Source organism: Mustela lutreola, chromosome 1, assembly GCF_030435805.1.
Source record: "Mustela lutreola isolate mMusLut2 chromosome 1, mMusLut2.pri, whole genome shotgun sequence".
Lineage (NCBI taxonomy): Eukaryota > Metazoa > Chordata > Mammalia > Carnivora > Mustelidae > Mustela > Mustela lutreola.
The window spans coordinates 275,917,526-275,937,931 of NC_081290.1; the positions used below are offsets into that span (position 1 = coordinate 275,917,526).

The 20,406-nt window shown below is 36.2% G+C and overlaps 1 protein-coding gene across 1 annotated transcript; it reads left to right on the plus strand.

Annotated features, from left to right (window-relative positions):
* The first annotated feature begins 13,909 nt into the window (after positions 1-13,909).
* Positions 13,910-14,851, plus strand: LOC131810039 (olfactory receptor 5AS1). Its single transcript, XM_059137645.1, has one exon. It carries the CDS (start codon positions 13,910-13,912, stop codon positions 14,849-14,851), a length of 942 nt encoding a protein of 313 aa, XP_058993628.1.
* The last annotated feature ends 5,555 nt before the right edge of the window (positions 14,852-20,406 follow it).

Consider the following 20,406-nt stretch of genomic DNA (forward strand, 5'->3'; position numbering starts at 1 on the left):
TGTTGTCTCTCAAGACAAGTACTATACCCAAGTTCCCTTGTTTTTTAAACCTGCCACCAATCTGCAGTGTTCTGCCTCTTGCATAGTTCTATCCTTGTCATCTGTGTCGGGGGCCAGTTTGCAAATCAAACATAGTGTACAGCATTTTGAATCTGGTTTCTGTTCCTCATTGTAATTTTTGAGATTCAAGGATGTTATTTTTTATCCATTCCCACCCCCCTTATATTACTAAGTAGTAGTCCATTCTGTAGATAATGTCATTAGTTGATGGCTTCCAACTTAGAGCAATTATGTACAAAAATACTGTTCCTCTATGTTTTTATTTATTTTGAGTAAATAGGGGTAAGATTGTTGGGACTTATAGTCAGCATAAAAGACTGTCAAACTTTGGGACACCTGGGTATCTCAGTCGGTTAAGTGTTTGCCTTTGGATCAGGTCATGACTCCAGGGTCCAGGGATGAGCCCCAAATCAGGCTTCCTGCTCAGCGGGGAGCCTGCTTCTCCCTCTCCTCTCCATTTGTGCTCTTTCTTACAATCTCTGTCACCATCTCTGTCTGTCTGTTTCTCAAATAAATAAATAAAATCTTTTAAAAAACCTCACAAACTTTAACATAATTATCATGTTGCTTTTTATTGCCAACAATTTTTGAGAATTCCTGTTTCTTCTTCTTTTTTTTTTTTTTCTTTTTTACTTTATAGGGGTTGTGTGGGATCAGTGGAGAAGGGCAGAGCAAGAGGGGGAGGGAGAGAGAATCTTAACCAAGGTCCACATCCAGTGCTGGGCCGCACTTGGGGTCTTCATCTCACAACCCTAAGATCATGACCTGAGCTGAAATCAAGAGTCAGATGCCTATCCCACAAACCCATCCAGGCGAGACTCTGTTGCTTTAAATAATCAACATTTGGCATTTTCTTTCTGTTTTTCCTTTTTTTAAAAGTTTTAGCTATTTTAATAGTTATGGATGTATTTCTCATTGTGATTTTAAGTCCATCTAGAGACCATTTTGAACATTTTTCAATTTTCATGTGTTTATTTTTGCCTTCATTTATTCTTTGATGAAATATCTATAAAAATCTCTTGCCTATCTTGTTATTTGGTTTTCTTGTTTATTGTCATTGAGATGTAAGAATTCCTTGTATATTCTGGATACAAATCCTTTAAAATATATGCTCTTTATCAATATTTTTTCTAGTTTGTAGCTTGACTCTTTGTATTTTCATGTATCTTTTAGAAAATTGATATTATTTTTTATTAAATACAGTTTATTAGCTTGTTATTTATATATTTGTGCTTCCTATTTAATATTTAATCAATAAATATTTGTGGATAAATAAATAACAGTGAATAAACTTGATTATATTTTAAACTGTAAATTTAAAAATAATTAAGTTGTTTCTTATAAATGATTAGATTCATAATTCATCACTTCTTAGATTATAAAATTTTATCTATGTAATTTTTCTAAGAATCAATCTCAAAATGCTAAATTTTATTCTAATAACCTTATTCAAATTAATAAAGCAAATACATGTAATAAATTATGAATTGATATTGTAGGAAAATAAGTTTTTAATTTATTTATTTCTGTCACTGAAATGCATTTGTGGATTTTATTTACTTAGAAGAATGAAAAATATGTTGATTCATTATGTAACTGTAATGTCTATTGATTTCTCTTGAGATTCAATAAGAAATAACATAATTAGGAAGTATTCTGATGGTGACCCTTATATTTTCCCCAATGCAAAAGGTAATAATTCACAATTTTCAAAGGGATTTATTACAATAAAGTAAAAACAGTTGGCAAGGAATCTACGTTTCCTTATCATACAGTGATTATTTTTCTCTCAAGATAATCATCACCATGCTAATTATCCCTTCAGTAATAATTGAACTGTACATTTTTTTTAATTTAAGCTAAAAAGTGCACCAAAGGTTATTGTTGATGAGATCTATAGGGCATTTGCTTTGAATGGTCGATCCATCTCAGAAGAGAGTAGGTTCAGCACTGTAAATCTGTGGCTTAAAAACCTGAAATGGCAATGCTTTCAAAAATAGTGGACAATCACCTTTAATGACATGTCTTCTTTTGCAATTTTCAAGACTTAGTTGTTTGAATTTTTGTTCCAAAAGTTCTGTCATTGCAAAGGTTTCATTGTTTTTGTTGTTGTTTTTACATCTTCCTTTATGTTAATAATGATGCAAGACAAGCCAGGCAAATTGCATTTGGAAGCTCAGACATAATTTTAATTAAGACCAAAAGTTAACTGATTAAATTAACAACCTATGATCAAATCCAGTAAACAAATTTAGTGATATTACTTTAAAATTAAAAATAAAAGACAATGATGTTCAATGTTGTCAATTTCAGGTAACAATTCAATAGAAGGTATGGTTAGCCGAAAAAAATATAAAAGGTATGTGGAATAGTTTCACAGAAAAGAGTAAAATAACAAATTATGAAGATTAATAAAAACATTTGTCTGAGTTGCTAAATTTAGGATCCATATCTGATCTGAAAATGAGTTGTATATTCTTATCCCTGAAGAAAAAATTTAATGTAATTTTTTAAGTCTAACATTATTAAAGGTCCTTAGAAAAAAATAACCCAACAATAGGTAACTCAAAACATCCGTAAAGAAAATTATAACACATTATTAAAAGATTTTAAATAAATAGTAATAGTGTCACCATGTTTACAAAGATGGCTCTATATTTTAAAGATATGTTTTACAAAATTAATCTTTAAATACAGCACAATTCCAAAGAAAATTGCAAAAATATTCTAAAAGTAGCAACTAATTTAAATACTTATTGAATAACCCAAAACTAAAAGATTAAGTCAATCCTGAAGAGGGATCTAATAGATATAATGCCATTATATGATGGCAAACTTACCAAGGAAGAAATTTTCACATAGGCTGATGATCAGAACAGAATCCAGAAACAGATCCACATGTAAAGGAAAATTTAATATGTTAGACTACACCAAGGATGAAGGGAGAAAAGAAAAAAAATATATATATATGAAAGATGTATTTATATGTTTGAGAGAGAGAAAGAGAGAGAGAGAGGGGAGGAACAGAGAAGGAGAAAGAACCTCAAGAAGACTCGCCACTGAACACGGACGGAGCCCAATGCAAGGCTTGAACTCAGGACCCTGAGATCGTGACCTGAGCTGAAACCAAATCTCCAGTGTTCAACTGACTGAGATACCCAGGTGCCTCAAGAGTATATATTAAAAAAAAAAAAAAAAAAAAAAAAAAAAAGTGAGGAAAATATACTGTCTGCATTAAAAAAAAAGATCCCTACTTAATACAAAAGGCAAAAAATAATAATTCTAGATGTGATAAAAATTTAAATATCAGGGCACCTGGGTGGCTCAGACATTAAGCATCTGCCTTCAGTTCAGGTCATGATCCTAGAGTCCTGGGCTCGATCCCCCACTGTTAGCCAAAAAAAAAAAAAAAAAAGTTAAATGACTAACCATAACAATATTAGTAAGTATATGGAATTTAAGGTATTATGTGCTTTTTTTGAGAGTTAAATACAAGCAAGAAATTTAGAAATCATTTTGTTACATTTTAAAGCTGAACATAGGTATACTTTGTATCCCATCAATGCCACATCTCAAGATGTAGCCAGACTTGTACCTGTGCACCAAGTGACCTGTAGAGTAGCGTTCACAGCAGCATTAGTCATGATAGAAAGTAAAAGACAATTTAATTATGACCGTAAGGAAAAATAATACTACAAAACTGTACAATTAAAGAGTGAAGGAATAATCCTAAACATAAGATAGGGTTAGAAAGATAATATTGAGGAAAAGCAAACAGTATAAAGGACAAACTGAATGCCATCTCATTTGTAATATTCAAAAGCAAATAAACATAGATGTATGAAAAATATATGTAAAAGCATGGATGAATTGATTTTTTTAAAGTAGCTAAGGAATGAAAAGTACAGAAGAGTGTCAGTTGTCACTGTCAAGGAATCAGGATAATAGGTATGATCACAGAGAATTTTCAATTTGGGCAATACTCAAAGTCTTTCATTTTTATTTAACTTGGGAGGTGAGTTTATCCATATTCATTTAATTTGGTTTTCTAATATCTATTTTATAGTTTTGGAATAAGTTAAATTTCACATTTTATGTACTAAAGAATAAATATGTTTGAAATCTTAATTAAAAGGAAAAAAGAAAATTACTTAAGGAAAATTTTTGAATTTAATACTTATGTCCTAGGTGCCTGAGACTACCAGCAGGATTGGTGATTTGCGTACAAAACTCCGAATCACTGTTATGGTTATGGTTTATTACAGCTACAGAGTTAGATTAAAATTGGCAAAAGAGAAATGTGTATAGGGCAGTGTCCAGTAGAAACCAGGCATAGCTTCCACTTGCCCAGCCCTGGTGAGGTCACACAGACAGCGTTTGGTTCTCTGGGCAGTGTTGCCTAACGACTCATGAATTTTGTCAACCAGAAAAGCTTAAACATATTTTAGTGTACAGGATTTTTTTTTTTTTTTTTTAAGTAGGCTCCACACCCAGCATTGAGCCCAACATGGGGCTTGAACTCACGACTCTGACAGCAAGATCTAAGCTGAGATCCAAAGTCAGATGCTTAACTGACTGAGCCACCCAGGTGCACCAATGTAGAGGGTTTTATTGGACGGCAGGATATAGGTTTGGAGAGCCCCATAACTGCCCTTAGCTACACACTCTCCAGCTTCTCCACCACAGAATTCAAACTGATCCAACCTAGCCCAGAGTATGTTCCGGGAAACCCCAGATGTATGAAAACAGGCATTTATCTCAAATCACATCATTAGCTTAAACTGGTATGGGACTCTAGAATACAAAGATGCTCTTAAAAGGTAGGATATTCCAAGGTTTCAGAAGTTATCTCCCAGGGTCAAATATCAATCTTTGAAGACCTTTGGAATACACAGAGTTCACGCAATCAAGGCTGACTGAATTGGCCTATTACTGCACAGTTCCAACATGAAAAACGGTGACAGTAATTCTTAGAAAATTGTAATTTGGCTTTTTAGTTTTGCCAGGATAGAAAATGAATGTATTTTCTAAATATTAGTTAATTATTCTTTATGAGTATAATCAGTGGATTACTTCTACTTTTTTTTTTTTAAGATTTTATTTATTTATTTGACAGACAGAGATCACAAGTAGGCAGAGAGGCAGGCAGAGAGAGAGAGAGAGGAGGAGGAAGCAGGCTCCCTGCCCAGCAGAGAGCCCGATGCGGGACTCGATCCCAGGACCCTGAGATCATGACCTGAGCCGAAGGCAGAGGCTTAACCCCACTGAGCCACCCAGGCACCCATGGATTACTTCCACTTATAACTGCTATTCCTAATATGGTAATCCTACAGCACAGTCCATGATACCCTATATGTAGCTTTTCAGTGATATAATGCTTTATCTACTTCCCTAGCCCACACAGGAAAAACAAACATCCTGAATTGCTTTGTTTTTTTTGACAGGGAAAACAAAGAACTTTTAAACATTTTGTCTCTAAATGTGTAAATCTCAGGTTCTTGAAAAATAAAAATTAGTCTGCCTCTCACTATCCCATGAAAATGTACAACTATTCACAATACTGAAGACCAGAATGTTATATGACATATGCAAATATCAGCAATCTAGAAACCTTGTTTCTGTGGGTCCAGACATTTAGGGAATGTTGATTTAGGGAATCTTCCATTTTGGGTTCTGCACTCAACTACCAATGTATGAAGAGGGGATTCCCCCATACACAAGCAAGCAATGCTCTGGACACCAACAGGGTATAACAAGATATCCTACAGTTTATTTCAACTCTGATACTATCCACTTGGAGAGAGCATCAGATTCCACCGGTTAAGGACTCAGTCCTGTAAGACTGTCCCCATCCTCAAATGCCAATCATAAGCCTGGGTTGTTACCCATGTTTCTGAAAGACTGGCTATTGATTGGAGCTTCCACTGACCCCCTCCTTGGATTATAATTTAAGGTCTGCATCCTATAAATTTCCCACCCACTTTAGATGCCCCTCACAAGTCCAGGTTGTCACCTATACATTTGCCTGAAATGACTATAAATCAGAGGTTCCCAGTATCCCCTCCTTGAGTTTTCTTGAACTGCTACAGTGGCTCATAGAACTCAGAGACACATTTCCCTTACTGGATTACTAGTTTCTTATAAAAGGACATAACTCAGGAATACTCAGATGGAAGTGATGCATAAGGCAAAGTATGGGGAAAGGGTATGACACCACCATGCCTTCTCAGAGGACATCATTTTCCCTGAATCTCCAAGTGCACCAATCTGGAAGCTTCCCAAATCCCATACCTTTCAGTTTTTATGGAAGCTTTATTACATAGGCACAGCTGATGAAATCACTGGCTACTGTCAATGGACTTAACCTCCAGTATTCTCCCTTCCCCTTCCCAAACTTAGATGACATAGGGACATTCCAAGGGTCAACTCATCAGTACCATAGCAGAAGACATCTTCATTGCTCTCAAAACTTAGAAAAATTCGAAGGGTTATAGAAGCCTTGTGCTAGAAACTGGGACAAAAACATTTCTTATTTCTTATAAATGACAAGATCATACCTTTCCTAAATGGAAGCATACTTTTTTTTTTTAAGTTTATTTGATAGAGAGAGATCACAAGTAGGCGAAGAGGCAGGGAGAGAGAGTGAGAGGGAAGCAGGCTCCCTGCTGAGCAGAGAGCCAGACGAGGGACTGGATCCCAGGACCCTGGAATCATGACCTGAGCCGAAGGCAGAGGCTTAACCCGAGAGGCAGTTATGTGCAGTAGCAGAAGCCTTTAGAGATTTTAAGATCAAATGTGGGTTTTTGTTTTTGTTGTTTTTTTTGTTTTGTTTTGTTTTGTTTTGCTTTGCTTTTTGCTTCAGCAACTTTACTTTTCTCCTTGTGAAAAATAAGCATTATCTTGCTACTGGGTTCTGGTGAGATAGAATACCTGACCACAGGACACCAGGTTATCACGAGTCCTAAATTTTCCATTATGAACACGGAGTTATAAGCTCTCTGATTGATAAAGTTAGGTATCCCATGAAGAACATTATGTCGTAGAATTCTCATTCATGTAGCTGGGCCTGAACAAATCCTAAGGGTCCAAATAATTTTCAGGAGACCCTCACTTACTTTCACAGCCTAGCATGGCACCAAGGGACTTCTCTATGGCTAATTAATGGAAAAGTTCAAACAAAGCAAACAAAAACAACAACAACAACAACAAAACTAAGCCTGGTTGCTGGCAGGCTCTACAGATTGTAGTGATTACTGCAAAAAATACATTGCCATGCTATTATTACCCCAGGCTAAGGAATTCCTGAAGAATATTGGAGAATATTGGATAATTTATCCATTAAGTAGAGGTTCCAGAAATAAACATTTTTAACTATGTTGCTCATAGAAGAAATCTATTTCAGTTTGGCCAATCAGGAGCATGAAGGAATATGATTGGTAGCAAACGGGAGGTTCAGAGAAGTTATACGGGGATGGGCTTTTTGGTGTGGGTTGTGTAGTTAATAACACACTCCTCAAATAACCCTTCCTTACCCTGGTTCAGTGGCTGGTGTGCAGGAAAGCAACACTTCCTCTAAGGGATGGAGTAATGGTTGAACAGAATCAGGATGCCACAATGCCTTTCCAGCCCCATAACGGGCTAAGGAGAGAGAGAGAGAGTTCATCTCCAGCTCCCAAGAAACTAAAGCTGGAATATGTGCCCTACTCTTGGCTAATCAAAAATTCCATTCCTAACTTTTGAGTCCTTTGAATGTAAAGCAAGATGAGGATTATTCACAGCAGCTGACAGTGGAAGGGGCTGGCAGTTGTCTGAAATGAAGCAGACTGTTCCTATGGTGCTACCCTCACTCCTCTATTTCCTTTGGTTCCTGCCAAGTTTCTCAACTCGTCCTCCAACTTCCTTATACTTCCAAGGAGTTAGCCAATCTATTTTATCCTTTTAATAAGCAGAGCTGTTTTACTGTTATTTGTCTCCATATCACTGTTTGTAAACAGAAGAGTACTCTTTAAAGGGGTAGCTCAGACGGTGAAGCATTTGCCTTTGGCTCCGGTCAGGATCCCAGGATCCTGGGATCAAGTCCTGAATCAAGTGCCCTGCTCAGTGGGGAGCCTGCTTCTCCCTTTGCCTCTCATGAATAATAAATAAGATCTTTTAAAATTTTTAAAAAATGAAGTGAAGGCTATATTTTTGGGTTTTTTGTTTGTTAAGATTTTATTTATGAAAGAGAGAGAGAGAGAGAGAATGAGCAATGGGAATGGGCAGAGGAAGAGAGAGAAGCACACTCCCCACTGAGCAGGAAGCCTCATGCAGGGCTGGATTCCAGGACCAGGAGATCATGACCTGAGCTGAAGGCAGATGCTTAACCAACTGAGCTACCCAGGTGCTCCACCTTTGTGTTTTAATAACAAACATACACTCCTTATAGAAAGGGAGATTTTCTTTATAATCACATCTTTTTTTAAATTTAATTTTATTTTTTCAGTGTTCCAAGATTCACTGTTTATACACCATACCCAGTGCTGCATGCAATCCGTGCCCTCCTTAATACCCACCACCAGGCTCACCCATCCCTTCACACCTCTCTGCTCCAAAACCCTCAGTTTGTTTCTCAGAGTCCAATCTCTCATGCTTCGTCTCCCCCTCTGATTCTCCCAATTCACTTGTCCTTTCCTTCTCTTAATGTCCTCCATGTTATTCCTTATGCTCCACAGTAAGTGAAACCATATGATAATTTACTTTTTCTGGTTGACTTATTTTACTCAGCATAATCTCCTCCAGCTCCATCCATGTTGATACAAAAGTTGGATATGCATCCTTTCTGATGGCTGTGTAATATTCCGTTGCATATATGGACCATATCTTCTTTATCCATTCATCTGTTGAAGGGCATCTTGGCTCTTTCCACTGTTTGGCTATTGTGGACATTGCTGCTATGAACATTGGGGTACACATGGCCCTTCTTTTGACTACATCTGTATCCTTGAGGTACTCAGTAATGCAATTGCAGGGTCATAGGGTATTATGACCTGGGTAGGGTCATAGGGTAGCTCTATTTTAAATTTTTTGAGGAATCTCTATACTGTTTTCCCAAAGTGGCTGCACCAACTTATAATCGTATCTTTTAAAATACAACTAAGAGTTTACTGTTTTTTAAATTATTTTTCTATTTTTTTTTTCACAAGATGCTTAGGTTTATTAAATGAAATGGGGGGAGGGAGAAAGGTACCTTCTCTCTCTGAATTATTTAAAGATTTATTTATTTGTCAGAGAGAGAGAGCACAAGCAGGGGGAGCAGTAGGCAGAGGGAGAAGCAGGATCCCTGCTGAGCAAGGAACCCAGTGTAGGGCTCCATCCCAGGCCCCTTGGATCATGAGCTGAAGGCAATGCTTAAACAACTGAGCCATCCAGGCACCCCCTCTCAGAAATTTTCAAGCTGTATTTTTCTAGCTCTTAATTCTTCACACACTTGTTGTTTTGATTGTAAAAGAGGCTTTTTTTTTCTAAATACACTGATCTTTTGTCTATTAAATAAGAAACCCTCTAGTAGCAATAAAAATGATTTTAATTTTCCCATTAGATAGAAAAAAAGCAGTTATTTACAATATCTGGCATACAAGACTTATCCATTCTCCATTCTATCTACCTTTAGAGTCTTAAGGACAGACTCTATACCAATGTCAACAAGTTAAAATCCAGAATCAGAAATTTAAGTACTTATCAATGCTGCTGCAAATGCTGTTATAATTGTTAAAGAAAGCTAACAGTTGTTAAATGAATACAACCTTCTTCACAAGAGGCTAGGTTTTATGCACATGATCCCAATCTCCACAAGAATTTGATGGGATGGGCAATTATTATTCACAATTTAAAAATTAACAAAAATCAGGTTAAGTAAGCAGCTTAATGTCTTACAATTGTGACATGGCAAAACTAACATTCAAACTGAGGTTGCCTGAGATATAAGCTCTCACTCCTGCAGCTTATCATTCAAGTCATAGTTCCTTGTACTCACCTAGAAAACCGAAAACCAAACACAAATCAGGGTGTTAATAGCATTGAGATTGTAGTTTCGAATCGCCTCATATGACTAATGCTTTGAAACGTCTTTCAGTATCTGATAGAAATCATAGCATTTACAGGAGAAAGCACATTTTTTAATATTTTGATTTTACTAAAATATTTTTGTTGTTGTTTTTTAATCAAACATCTCCCAGTGATGGAGACATGTGTTTTGCTATAACGAGCTACATTACAGTCCATTCTGTTACCATTTTTCATCTTTCTCATTTAAAGTAAACCATTCAAGCCACACCACAAGAAAGGAAGTAGTTGCCTATTCAAAGTCCTCCTGGGGTTGGGAATTATCTTGGGGTCATGTCCCACTTGTCACCGCCAAGAAGATAAATAGTCATCCATCATAAGACTCATTTGTAAAATTTGGAGAGAAAGGTTGTTAGCTTCTCACACAAAAGAAATTCCCTGATTCAAAATCCTAGATGGTGCTAAGGTAGATGACTGCTGTAAATGCAACAATGGAACAAAGATAATGTTGTCTTAGCTACAAGGTATGTTCACGGAGTCTCTGTGGTGTTTTCTTAGTTTGTGTGTAGATGTGTGGGCTGGAGGAGTGAATGGAGGTGGTTAAAGATTCAATCCAATGGTGAAGGTATAAGTCTGACCTAACCTTACCCCTGGCATTTCCCCAAAACAAAAACACGGTCTAATTCATTGTGCCCCTTATTGCCAGGAGGCAAAAGCTAACTGTTGCCTATTTTGGAATTTGGGTAAGACCAATGGTCTAATTAATTGAGTAAGCTTAAGTAACCCTCATCAATTGAGTAAGCTTAAGTAACCCTCATCAGTAAGCAAATCTCTCTCACCATGAGCACATATGTATGTTCACATAGAGTATGACTACTTCGTGTTTGTTGCTGTAATCATCAGTTCTGAAAACTTAGGACTTTGAAGTCAGATATTGAATTATTTAACAATCATAATGCCCTTAAGAGTAATAATAGATAATTATGGATCCATTTTATGCATATATAATATAATAAGTTCTGTAAATGATGCTATGAATTATCCAGTGTAATCATACTTTTTCAACCTTATGGAATATTCTGATGCTAATAAACAAAACCAAGACATTCAGGAATACAGAACTTGAATGCCTTACGGAAACGTAGATGCTGCATCTGAGGTTAACATCAGTTTTGCCTCCTTCTGAATCCTGTGTGTTTAACCAGCACTGCACAGTGCCATTTGTTTTGGTGTTGTCAATAAGAAAATAAAACACATTTTAATAAACTTGCCTGACTTTAGAATTTCCATTACTAATCTCCAAAGATGAAAGTTTCCTATATAATCATGAAGCTCTTGAATGTTCTGACTCATTTGTCCTAAAGGACAATTCTATACAATAAATAAAGTAGGTGTGATTTTATAAACAAGGACAGGTTGACCTAAGGCTGGAATGACTCGTAGTATAAGAACCCAAATTAGAGCCCAGGTATCCAGACATTTACTCTATTTTCAATTTGCTGCAGCCTCTTCTGTACCAGTGATGGCAATTTGAGCCCCAATAAGCAGGCAAATGTGATGATCTGGAGATCTCCGTGTAGACTGTCGTTAATCAAACTGATGCTAATAGTGAGAGCTCATCCGATACAATCGTTGAGAACCAATGGCATGAAATCTCCTGAATTTTGTATATTTTTGTTATTTAATTGATTCTCTCTTTTTTTTTTAAGATTATTCAGTTTTTTACTTAGTTGTCAGAGAGAGCAAGCACAAGAAGGCAAAGTGGCAGGCAGAGATAGAGGGAGAAGCAGCGCCCGCGCCCCCACCCATGAGTAAGGAACCTGATCCAGGACTCGATCCCGGGACCTCAGGAACATGACCTGAGCTGAAGGCAGTTGCTCAACCGACTGAGCCACCCAGACATCCCTGACTGATTCTAATGTGAATTCTTTAGTTAGAAGTTTGACAAAAATCATATAGAAGAAACCTTTTTGTGATTATTGGATTGATTCTTTAACCACTGAATCTGTATAGATTGTTTATTTAAAGTTTATACAGCAAGTAATTAATTATATATTCTCTAACCACTTTAATCTCTGCATTGGCTTTTTAGCCACAACTTCAGAGAAAAAAGAAAAAACAGATTTAAGTGAGAATGTGAATATTATATAAATCTTACAAATGACGTTTGCACAGCATAGCCACGTAAACATTTTTTCTTTTTTATTTTAGGAATTCGGATTGCTTCACCATAGTTTCAGACCCTCACCTTACTACTTCCTCTTTAAGATCTGGTTCCCAAAGAAGACTGACCTCTCTTCTCAGTGTCTCTAGAAGATTGCAGACCATTTTACTTAAGGGTGGGGGGCATCAATTCTGAGCTTAACCAGCATGGTAGACAGAATAGACCTCCGTTATTCATTTGCCTTATTGCTCACTGTAATGTTACTCTAGTATTGCTAAACCTTAACTGCTTGTTGAATATATTCCATCATGCCATAATTTATTTTCTCTTTGCACTCATCCTATCTTTTTTCCCCTCAAATAATTTCCTTCAGGGTATTTCTTATATAGCTAGTTTAGAAGCCCACTAATAAGAGCAGAGTTACAGTTGTTCTTCAAGACAGTTTATGTTTCAAGGACCTCACATGAGAGGTTGTCTTACCTCAGAGTTGAGATAGAGACATAAACCCAGGGAGACAAGGCAATAATATAGGACAAGTGTAAAAGAGTTACTACTTCCAAACAATATATTTGCATAGAACACACACAGACACACACACACACACACACACACACACACACACACACGCTGGCTTTTCTCTATAAAAGAGCACAGATCATATATCCAGGATGAAAAGATAAGATGGATTTTGAGACACTTGAATATTTTATTAAAAATTAATTAAGGGGGTGCCTGGGTGGCTCAGTCAGTCAAGCTTCCAAATCCTGATTTCAGTTCAGGTCTTGATCTTAAGGTGGTCAGTTCAAGCGCTGCATTGGGCTCCATGCCCAGTGTGGAGTTAATTTATAAATAAAATAAATAAATAAATAAAATTCAGTATCAAGCAAGCAATTAAAAAGAAACAAAAAGGTCAATATATTTGTTTTAATTATTTATATTTAATACATGCTCATATTAGTGTTTATTATATGCCAGTAACACAAATGTTTTACAAATATCTACTCATTTATTCATCTAGCCATCACAGAGCAGTTAAATAACTTTATCAAGCTCACACAACCCATAAGTAGCAAATCTGAGATTTGAACCCAGTCATCTCTTACAGTAACTACTGTGTCTTAACTGTTATGTTAACTACTTCTCAGGATCACAGTTACTCTTCTGTAGAATTAGCTAGCTTACCCGCAGGCACTTTTTTCCTACAATTTTTCCCAACTCTCTTTTATATGAAAGAATGTGATTTTAAGAGGAAAAAATAAAGCTTTGCTTTAAGGATTTTGCCAATTTTCACAATTCTACTACATCTTATCGACCAAGCCATATTCTTTTCCTTTTAGCTTGAAAGGAACTGATTTCATTTCTTAAAGAGCCCAGATTTTAGAGAGTGACTGCTCCTCCGAACACCAACTCAGAATAACATCCCCTGGTACCAACGAAGACGTTTAACTACCTCCTTTAAAGAAAATGATAAGAAAAGTAAACAAACCAAATAGATCACAGAAAATGTCATAGCTGTGATTATATTATCCTTCTATTGGCTTCCTTAAAAAGGAGAATAAAGATATTCTCGCTTCATACATCACTCAAGTCAACTCACGTATTCTGATAGCGTCTGTTTTGGACAAGAAAAACAAGAAAACCAAGATGTTGGAGACGAATTATACCATGCCAACTGAATTTCTCCTTGTTGGATTCACAGATTATCTCCCTCTCAGAGTTACACTATTCTTGGTATTTCTCATAGTCTATACACTAACTTTGGTGGGAAATATGAGTTTAATAATCCTAGTTAATATCAACTCAAGTCTTCACACCCCCATGTATTTTTTTCTCAGCAACCTGTCTTTTTTAGACATCTGCTATTCTTCAGCAATCGCCCCTAAAATGTTGGTGAATTTCTTAGCCTCCCGGAAAAGCATCTCTCCTTATGGCTGTGCCATACAAATGTTTTTCTTTGGTTGTTTTGCTGATGCCGAGTGCCTTATTCTAGCAGCAATGGCATATGACCGTTATGCAGCCATCTGTAACCCCTTGCTCTATTCTACACTTATGTCCAGGAGAGTCTGTGTCTGCTCCATCGTGTTGGCCTACTGCAGTGGAAGCATGACTGCGATGGTACATGTGTGCCTCATGTTCAGGCTGCCATTTTGCGGCTCCAATATTGTGAATCATTTTTTCTGTGATATCCCACCTCTCCTAGCTTTGTCGTGTGCCGATACCCATATCAATGAGCTTTTGCTCTTTGCCTTGTGTGGCTTCATTCAGACGAGCACTTTTGTGGTCATATGTATCTCTTACACCTGTATCCTTATCACTGTTTTGAGCATCAAGTCCTCAGGGGGCAGGAGCAAAACATTCTCCACCTGTACTTCCCATTTCATAGCAGTCACGCTATTCTACGGAACGCTCCTGTTTATGTACTTACGTCCCACGACCAGCTATTCCTTAGACACGGACAAGGTCGTTGCCGTGTTTTATACTGTTGTCTTTCCCATGTTTAACCCGATAATCTACAGCTTCAGAAACAAGGATGTAAAGAATGCCCTCAAAAAGCTATTAGAAAGAAACTGGCTTTTAAATGAATAAGAATTTAAATTATTTAAGAATATTCAAGATAGAGCTTGCCCTTCCACTGTCATCATGCCATGAATGCCTAGTATGTCAACTCTTCGAAATCCGTTATCATTTTTCAGAATTAAAGATAACTCTTTCATCCCCAATACGTTAAAATATTTTCACCCTCTCATTCAGAAATAGGCTCTCCAAATCATTCTACTCTGTGAAAGATACTTGCAATAGAATCAATAAAAATAATTGCTTTCTAGTTAGTGTTCACTAAATACTTTGTGCAATACTTTGTGACTCATTATGTTCTTTATCATGTTATATCAAAGATATATGTTGAATTGTCTGTCAACCGCCCCATATGAGAAGCTCCTTGGCAGCGGGGGCTATTTTTCTTGATTTATTATCCCAAATCCCATACACAGCACATTCTCATTACATGTGTGTTTAAAGGATGAAAGGCTGGAATAAATAGGTGATATAAAGATGAGTGAGTAAATTTAGCTTTCTTTGGGAAACAGTCTAGATTCTGCACCCACAGAACATTCTTCATCAGGGACATTTGATGTCATTCATAATAAGCAATGGTTTCACTGGCTCTTAGAAAATCAGATAGAAGTCACATAGCAATGGTCCTTTTAATATTAGGACAGTGTGAAGTTATAAGACTCTGATTGTCTTTGGGCTAGATTGATTAGTGTAAGAGATCCTCTAGTGTTCCATTCATAGTGGGTACATATGAAAACCAAAAAAGTTTGTGGAGACCATCAAGATTATAAGCTGTATATATTACTAATTATTTGGCCATATGTTACTGAGTTACTCTTTGAGTCCCTGTCTTCAAGAAGAGGTGAACAATTGTTCTAATTATTTTATTCGGCAAATTGACAATGCAAACCAATTGAAATGTAGACACTCCTTGCTCTGGGATCACTTTTGATGATTAAATTATCAGACATTTTCTGCGGTTGATTTTGCTCCTTCAGTCTCCATTTCCGTTGTTTTATCTTGACAAAGGTGAAAGAATAAATTGTGTACATGTGAATATATAATATTCTGCATTTTCTGGTAACCCTGAAAATATGAATGACTGGATTAGTTTATACTGGTTGTAACCCTATAAATGGAAATAAGTCAATGATAAGATATTGCCCATTGCCATGGGTTGCTTTGAGGATTAAATGAACTAATATTTATAAAGCTATTAGAATATGTATGATTTGAGAATTAGGTGATCAAATATGTACCAATCTCCTAGAATACATGTAAAGCTTATACTGCCAGTTTTAATGTAATGGTATATCATTGTTCATTATTTTTCTACTAGTATATTACTATTTGATTTTAAGAAACAGGGAAAGTTGATTCCCAGAAGAAATTAAGCACTTCAAAAATATCTGTGAAGCATTCCAAACATTCTGAGATGTTGTCAGAAAGCAAAAAAGAAAAACAAAACAAAACAAAAAAGAAGGAAAAGAAAAAAAAAACCAAAAAACAAAAATGTAGAGCTCAATATTTAAATTAGTGACCTTCAGCATGTTAAACACCTGTCCCACTATGAAGACTGTCCAAGTGCACAGTACAATACCATTAATTGGTTCTTATTTTTTAATAGTTTCTGAAACTTACGGGCTAGTTCAAAGTTTTCTTTTTAATTTTAGTGTGATTTCCTTTTTTTAAAATTTTTTCCTTTTTATTTTTTAAATTTTTTTTATTTTTTCAGCATAACAGTATTCATTATTTTTGCACCACACCCAGTGCTCCATGCAATCCATGCCCTTTCCAATACCCATCACCTGGTTCCCCCAACCTCCCACCTACCGCCCCTTCAGAACCCTCAGATTGTTTTTCAGAGTCCATAGTCTCTCATGGTTCACCTCCCCTTCATTGATGGGAGTGTTGTGGAATGAATTGATTTGTTCTCATCATCGGTCCATTGTGTTATGGATATAAGGTTGCATAAAAACAATGATCAATTTCCTTAATAGGGCCTATTAAATCTGAGACTGTTTTCATTTTTTAAAATAAGTTAGTTTAACATAAATAAACTATAATTTATTTAGCTTTGTTGTTCCTGCTGTCATTGATTTTATTTTTTTGAGTTTTTGTTTAAATTCTAGTTAGTTAACATACAGTGTAATATTAGTTTAAAGTGTACAATATAGTGATCCAACACTTCCATAGGACACCCCGTGCTCATCACAGTAAGTGCCTTTCTTAATTCCCATCACCTATTTAACCTACTCCCCCTGCCAATCTCCTGTCTGGTAACCATCTATTTATTCCCTATAGTTCAGAGTCTCTTTCTTGGTTTGCCTCCTTCTCTCTCTCTCTCTCTCTCTTTTTTCTTCTTCTTCATTTGTTTTATATTATAAATTCCACATATGAGTGAAATCATATGGTATTTGTCTTTCTCTGACTGATATATTTCACTTAGCATAATACTCTAGCTCCATCACATTGTTGCAAATAGTTAAGATTTCATTCTTTTTTATGGCTGAGTATATCCCATTACATATATATCTCATCTTCTTTATCCATTCATCAGTTGATGAATATTTGGGCTGTTTCCATAGTTTGTTATTGTTGACAGTGCAGCTATAAATATCGGGGTACATGTATATCTTTGAGTTGGTGCTCTTGTATTCTTTGGGTAAATACCTGGTAGTGCAAATGCTGGGTCATAGGGTAGTTCTATTTTTAACTTTTTGAGGAACCTCTATGCTGTTTTCCAAAGTGGCTGCACCATTTGGCACTTTCAACAACAGTGCAAGAGGGTTCTCCTTTCTCTACATCTTTGTCAGCACCTATTGTTTCTTATATTGTTGATTTTAGCCATTCTGAAAGTGTGAGGTGGTATCTCATTGTAGTTTTGATTTGTATTTCCCTGAGGACCGCTGATGCTGAGCATCTTTTCATGTGTCGGTTGGCCATTTGTATGTCTTCTTTGGAAACCTGTCTATTCATGTCTATTCATGTCTTCTGCCCATTTTTTGACTAAACTCTATGCATAAACTATAAAATTGTTAAAAGTTTAATGATTTTATTAATTATTAAGAGTTTATTAATTGTTAAGAGTTTATCTAACCTAGAGTTCCTATTGACATTTTGGGCCTATATTTCTTAACTGAAGAGGACGAGAGGCCTATACTGTACATTTTAAGGTGTATAGAATCATCCTGGATTTCTATTCACTATATGTCATTAGCATTCTCCCAATGTAGGACAACTAAATGTATCCAAACATTGCCAAATTTCTCTTTGGAGGCAAAATCACCCCCTGAGTGAGAACCACTGTACTTAGTCAAGACTATTTCTTTGTCCATAAAGCAAGTGAAACACATAAGAGTGAGGTCACTGCCTGAATATATCAGAATAATAATTTGCAAAGAACATCTCAGATGAGATTTTATCTTCTTCTGCATTATTTCCCTAATGTTGATTTATTTCAAAGATCCACTCATGAACACAGAAAATTAACACATAATTCAATAAAGTAAGCACATAAATTTAAAGCTGAATGAATATATATTAAGAAGTGATCTATAGTTGAGAAAAATTATAATAAAGTGGTGTATTTTGGTCATCACATCTTACGAGATTTATTTGTCTGCTTTTATGTTGAGAGAGAGAGGATGTTACCAGAGAAGCTATATTACATTTCAGTTTCAAGAAAGCAAAATAGTATACAAGGTTAAAATCCTAAAAATATTGTTCCTTCTGTAATAATATCTGCATATTTAATGCAGATCTTTTTTCAGGTCAGAAATAAAGTCTATGTGATAATTCTACATATTTATTACCTTTACATTGAGCATTGGAGTGAATTTCATGGCAGGAGTTTAAAAATACCATTTTTTCTGTGACATGAAACCAAAAACAATTGTTGGTCATATTTAAAAGATATATTTTTAAATTTAATTTTATTTTATTTTCAGTGTTCTAAAATTCATTGTTTATGCATTACATCAAGTGCTCCAGGCAGTACGTGCCCACCTTAATACCCACCACAAGGCTCACCCATCCCCCTAACCCTCTCCCTTCTAAAACCTTCAGTTTGTTTCTCAGAGTCCACTTAAAAGAAAATACAACTGTAAGTAATTTTTGTCTGAGAAATAAATAAAAAATACTTTTCTGAAATACATGAGATGTATGTCAAGTTGATAGAGACTGGGGGTGAGTATTAATTGAGAATCTATGCTTTTTCTTAGTCAGCTGCTAAGCATGGTGAAGACATGCCATAATTTATAAATGATACATTGTTATTTGTTCTTTAATTAAGTATGTATATGCCCCATTGCATTGTTATATAAACATAGACATCATTGTTTATAAAAAGCAGGATTTTATCATAACTTATCATTTTTCTCCTATAAGAAGGTAGAAGATTTTATGCTTCATAAAAATAATTTCTGTTTTATGTGTTCTTGAACAAACTAAAGGAGAATTTCTTTTTTTCTTGGCACCACCTCCTGGTGGCATCCCTCCTCACAGATGGAAGCAACATCAAGTATACTGTTCTCATCAGCGTTTATCCCATTTTGAGATAATGTATGATAATCTGGCTGGATCAGCCATCATTATTTGAGAAGCAGGACATGTGGCTTTTAACGTGTATCCTTAGGGAGGCAACAATCTCTCCTTCTTCCCATCAGAGGACAGGGTCTAATACCCATATGTCATGGCCAAACCCTGTTTTAGCCCTTTCCTACAAACTCAAAATTCACTAGCTGGGGAAGCACCAGTTTCTAAGGCTTGATTTTGAGGCTGAAAAACAAGCCTTATAATTGAGACCATGCAAGAAGATGAAGTCCTTGTATTTCCACAAAGGGACACTACCACACATCAGGGTGAGCCAGAGCTGAAGTCCAAATCTTTCAGGTGTAGCTATAGAAATAATGTCAGAATATGTGACCTGAATTGCCCTGTCAGCATTTGTTCTGGTTGTATATTGCTCTAGTGGCTAAAAACAACCACCATTCATTTTGCTCAGGAATCTATCATGTGGGAAGAGGTAGATAAGGATAGTCTCCTTGCTCCCCAATGCCTGATGTCTCATTTGGGGTCACCTTAATAGCTGGAATTGGAATAGCTGGACATTGGCAAGGCATCTCTTTTCCATGCAGTCTTAGGACATCTTGTTCTGGTCTTTCCAAGTATTCTCTTCAATAAATGGTCTTAGGATAATCCAAGAGCAAGTGTTCCAAAAGCCTAAGGCAGATGCTACTAGCTTCTCATGTGCTAGCCTCAGAAGTTCCAGAACATCACTCTTTTTGTCTTCTGTTAAGAAGTAAGTCAGGGGGGCACCTGGGTGGCTCAGTTGTTTAAGCAACTGCCTTCAGCTCAGGTCATGATCCTGGAGCCCCAGGATCAAGTCCCACATCAGGCCCTCTGCTCATCAGGGAGCCAGCTTCTCCCTCTGCCCCTCACCCCTTACATGCTCTCTCTCTCAAATAAATAAAATCTTTGGGAAAAAAAAAAAAAAGAAGTAAGTCAGGAAGGTTCTCCCAGATTCCAGGGGAGGTGTGTCCATGAATTTACAGCCATCTTTGGCCCATCACAGCATTGTATCATAA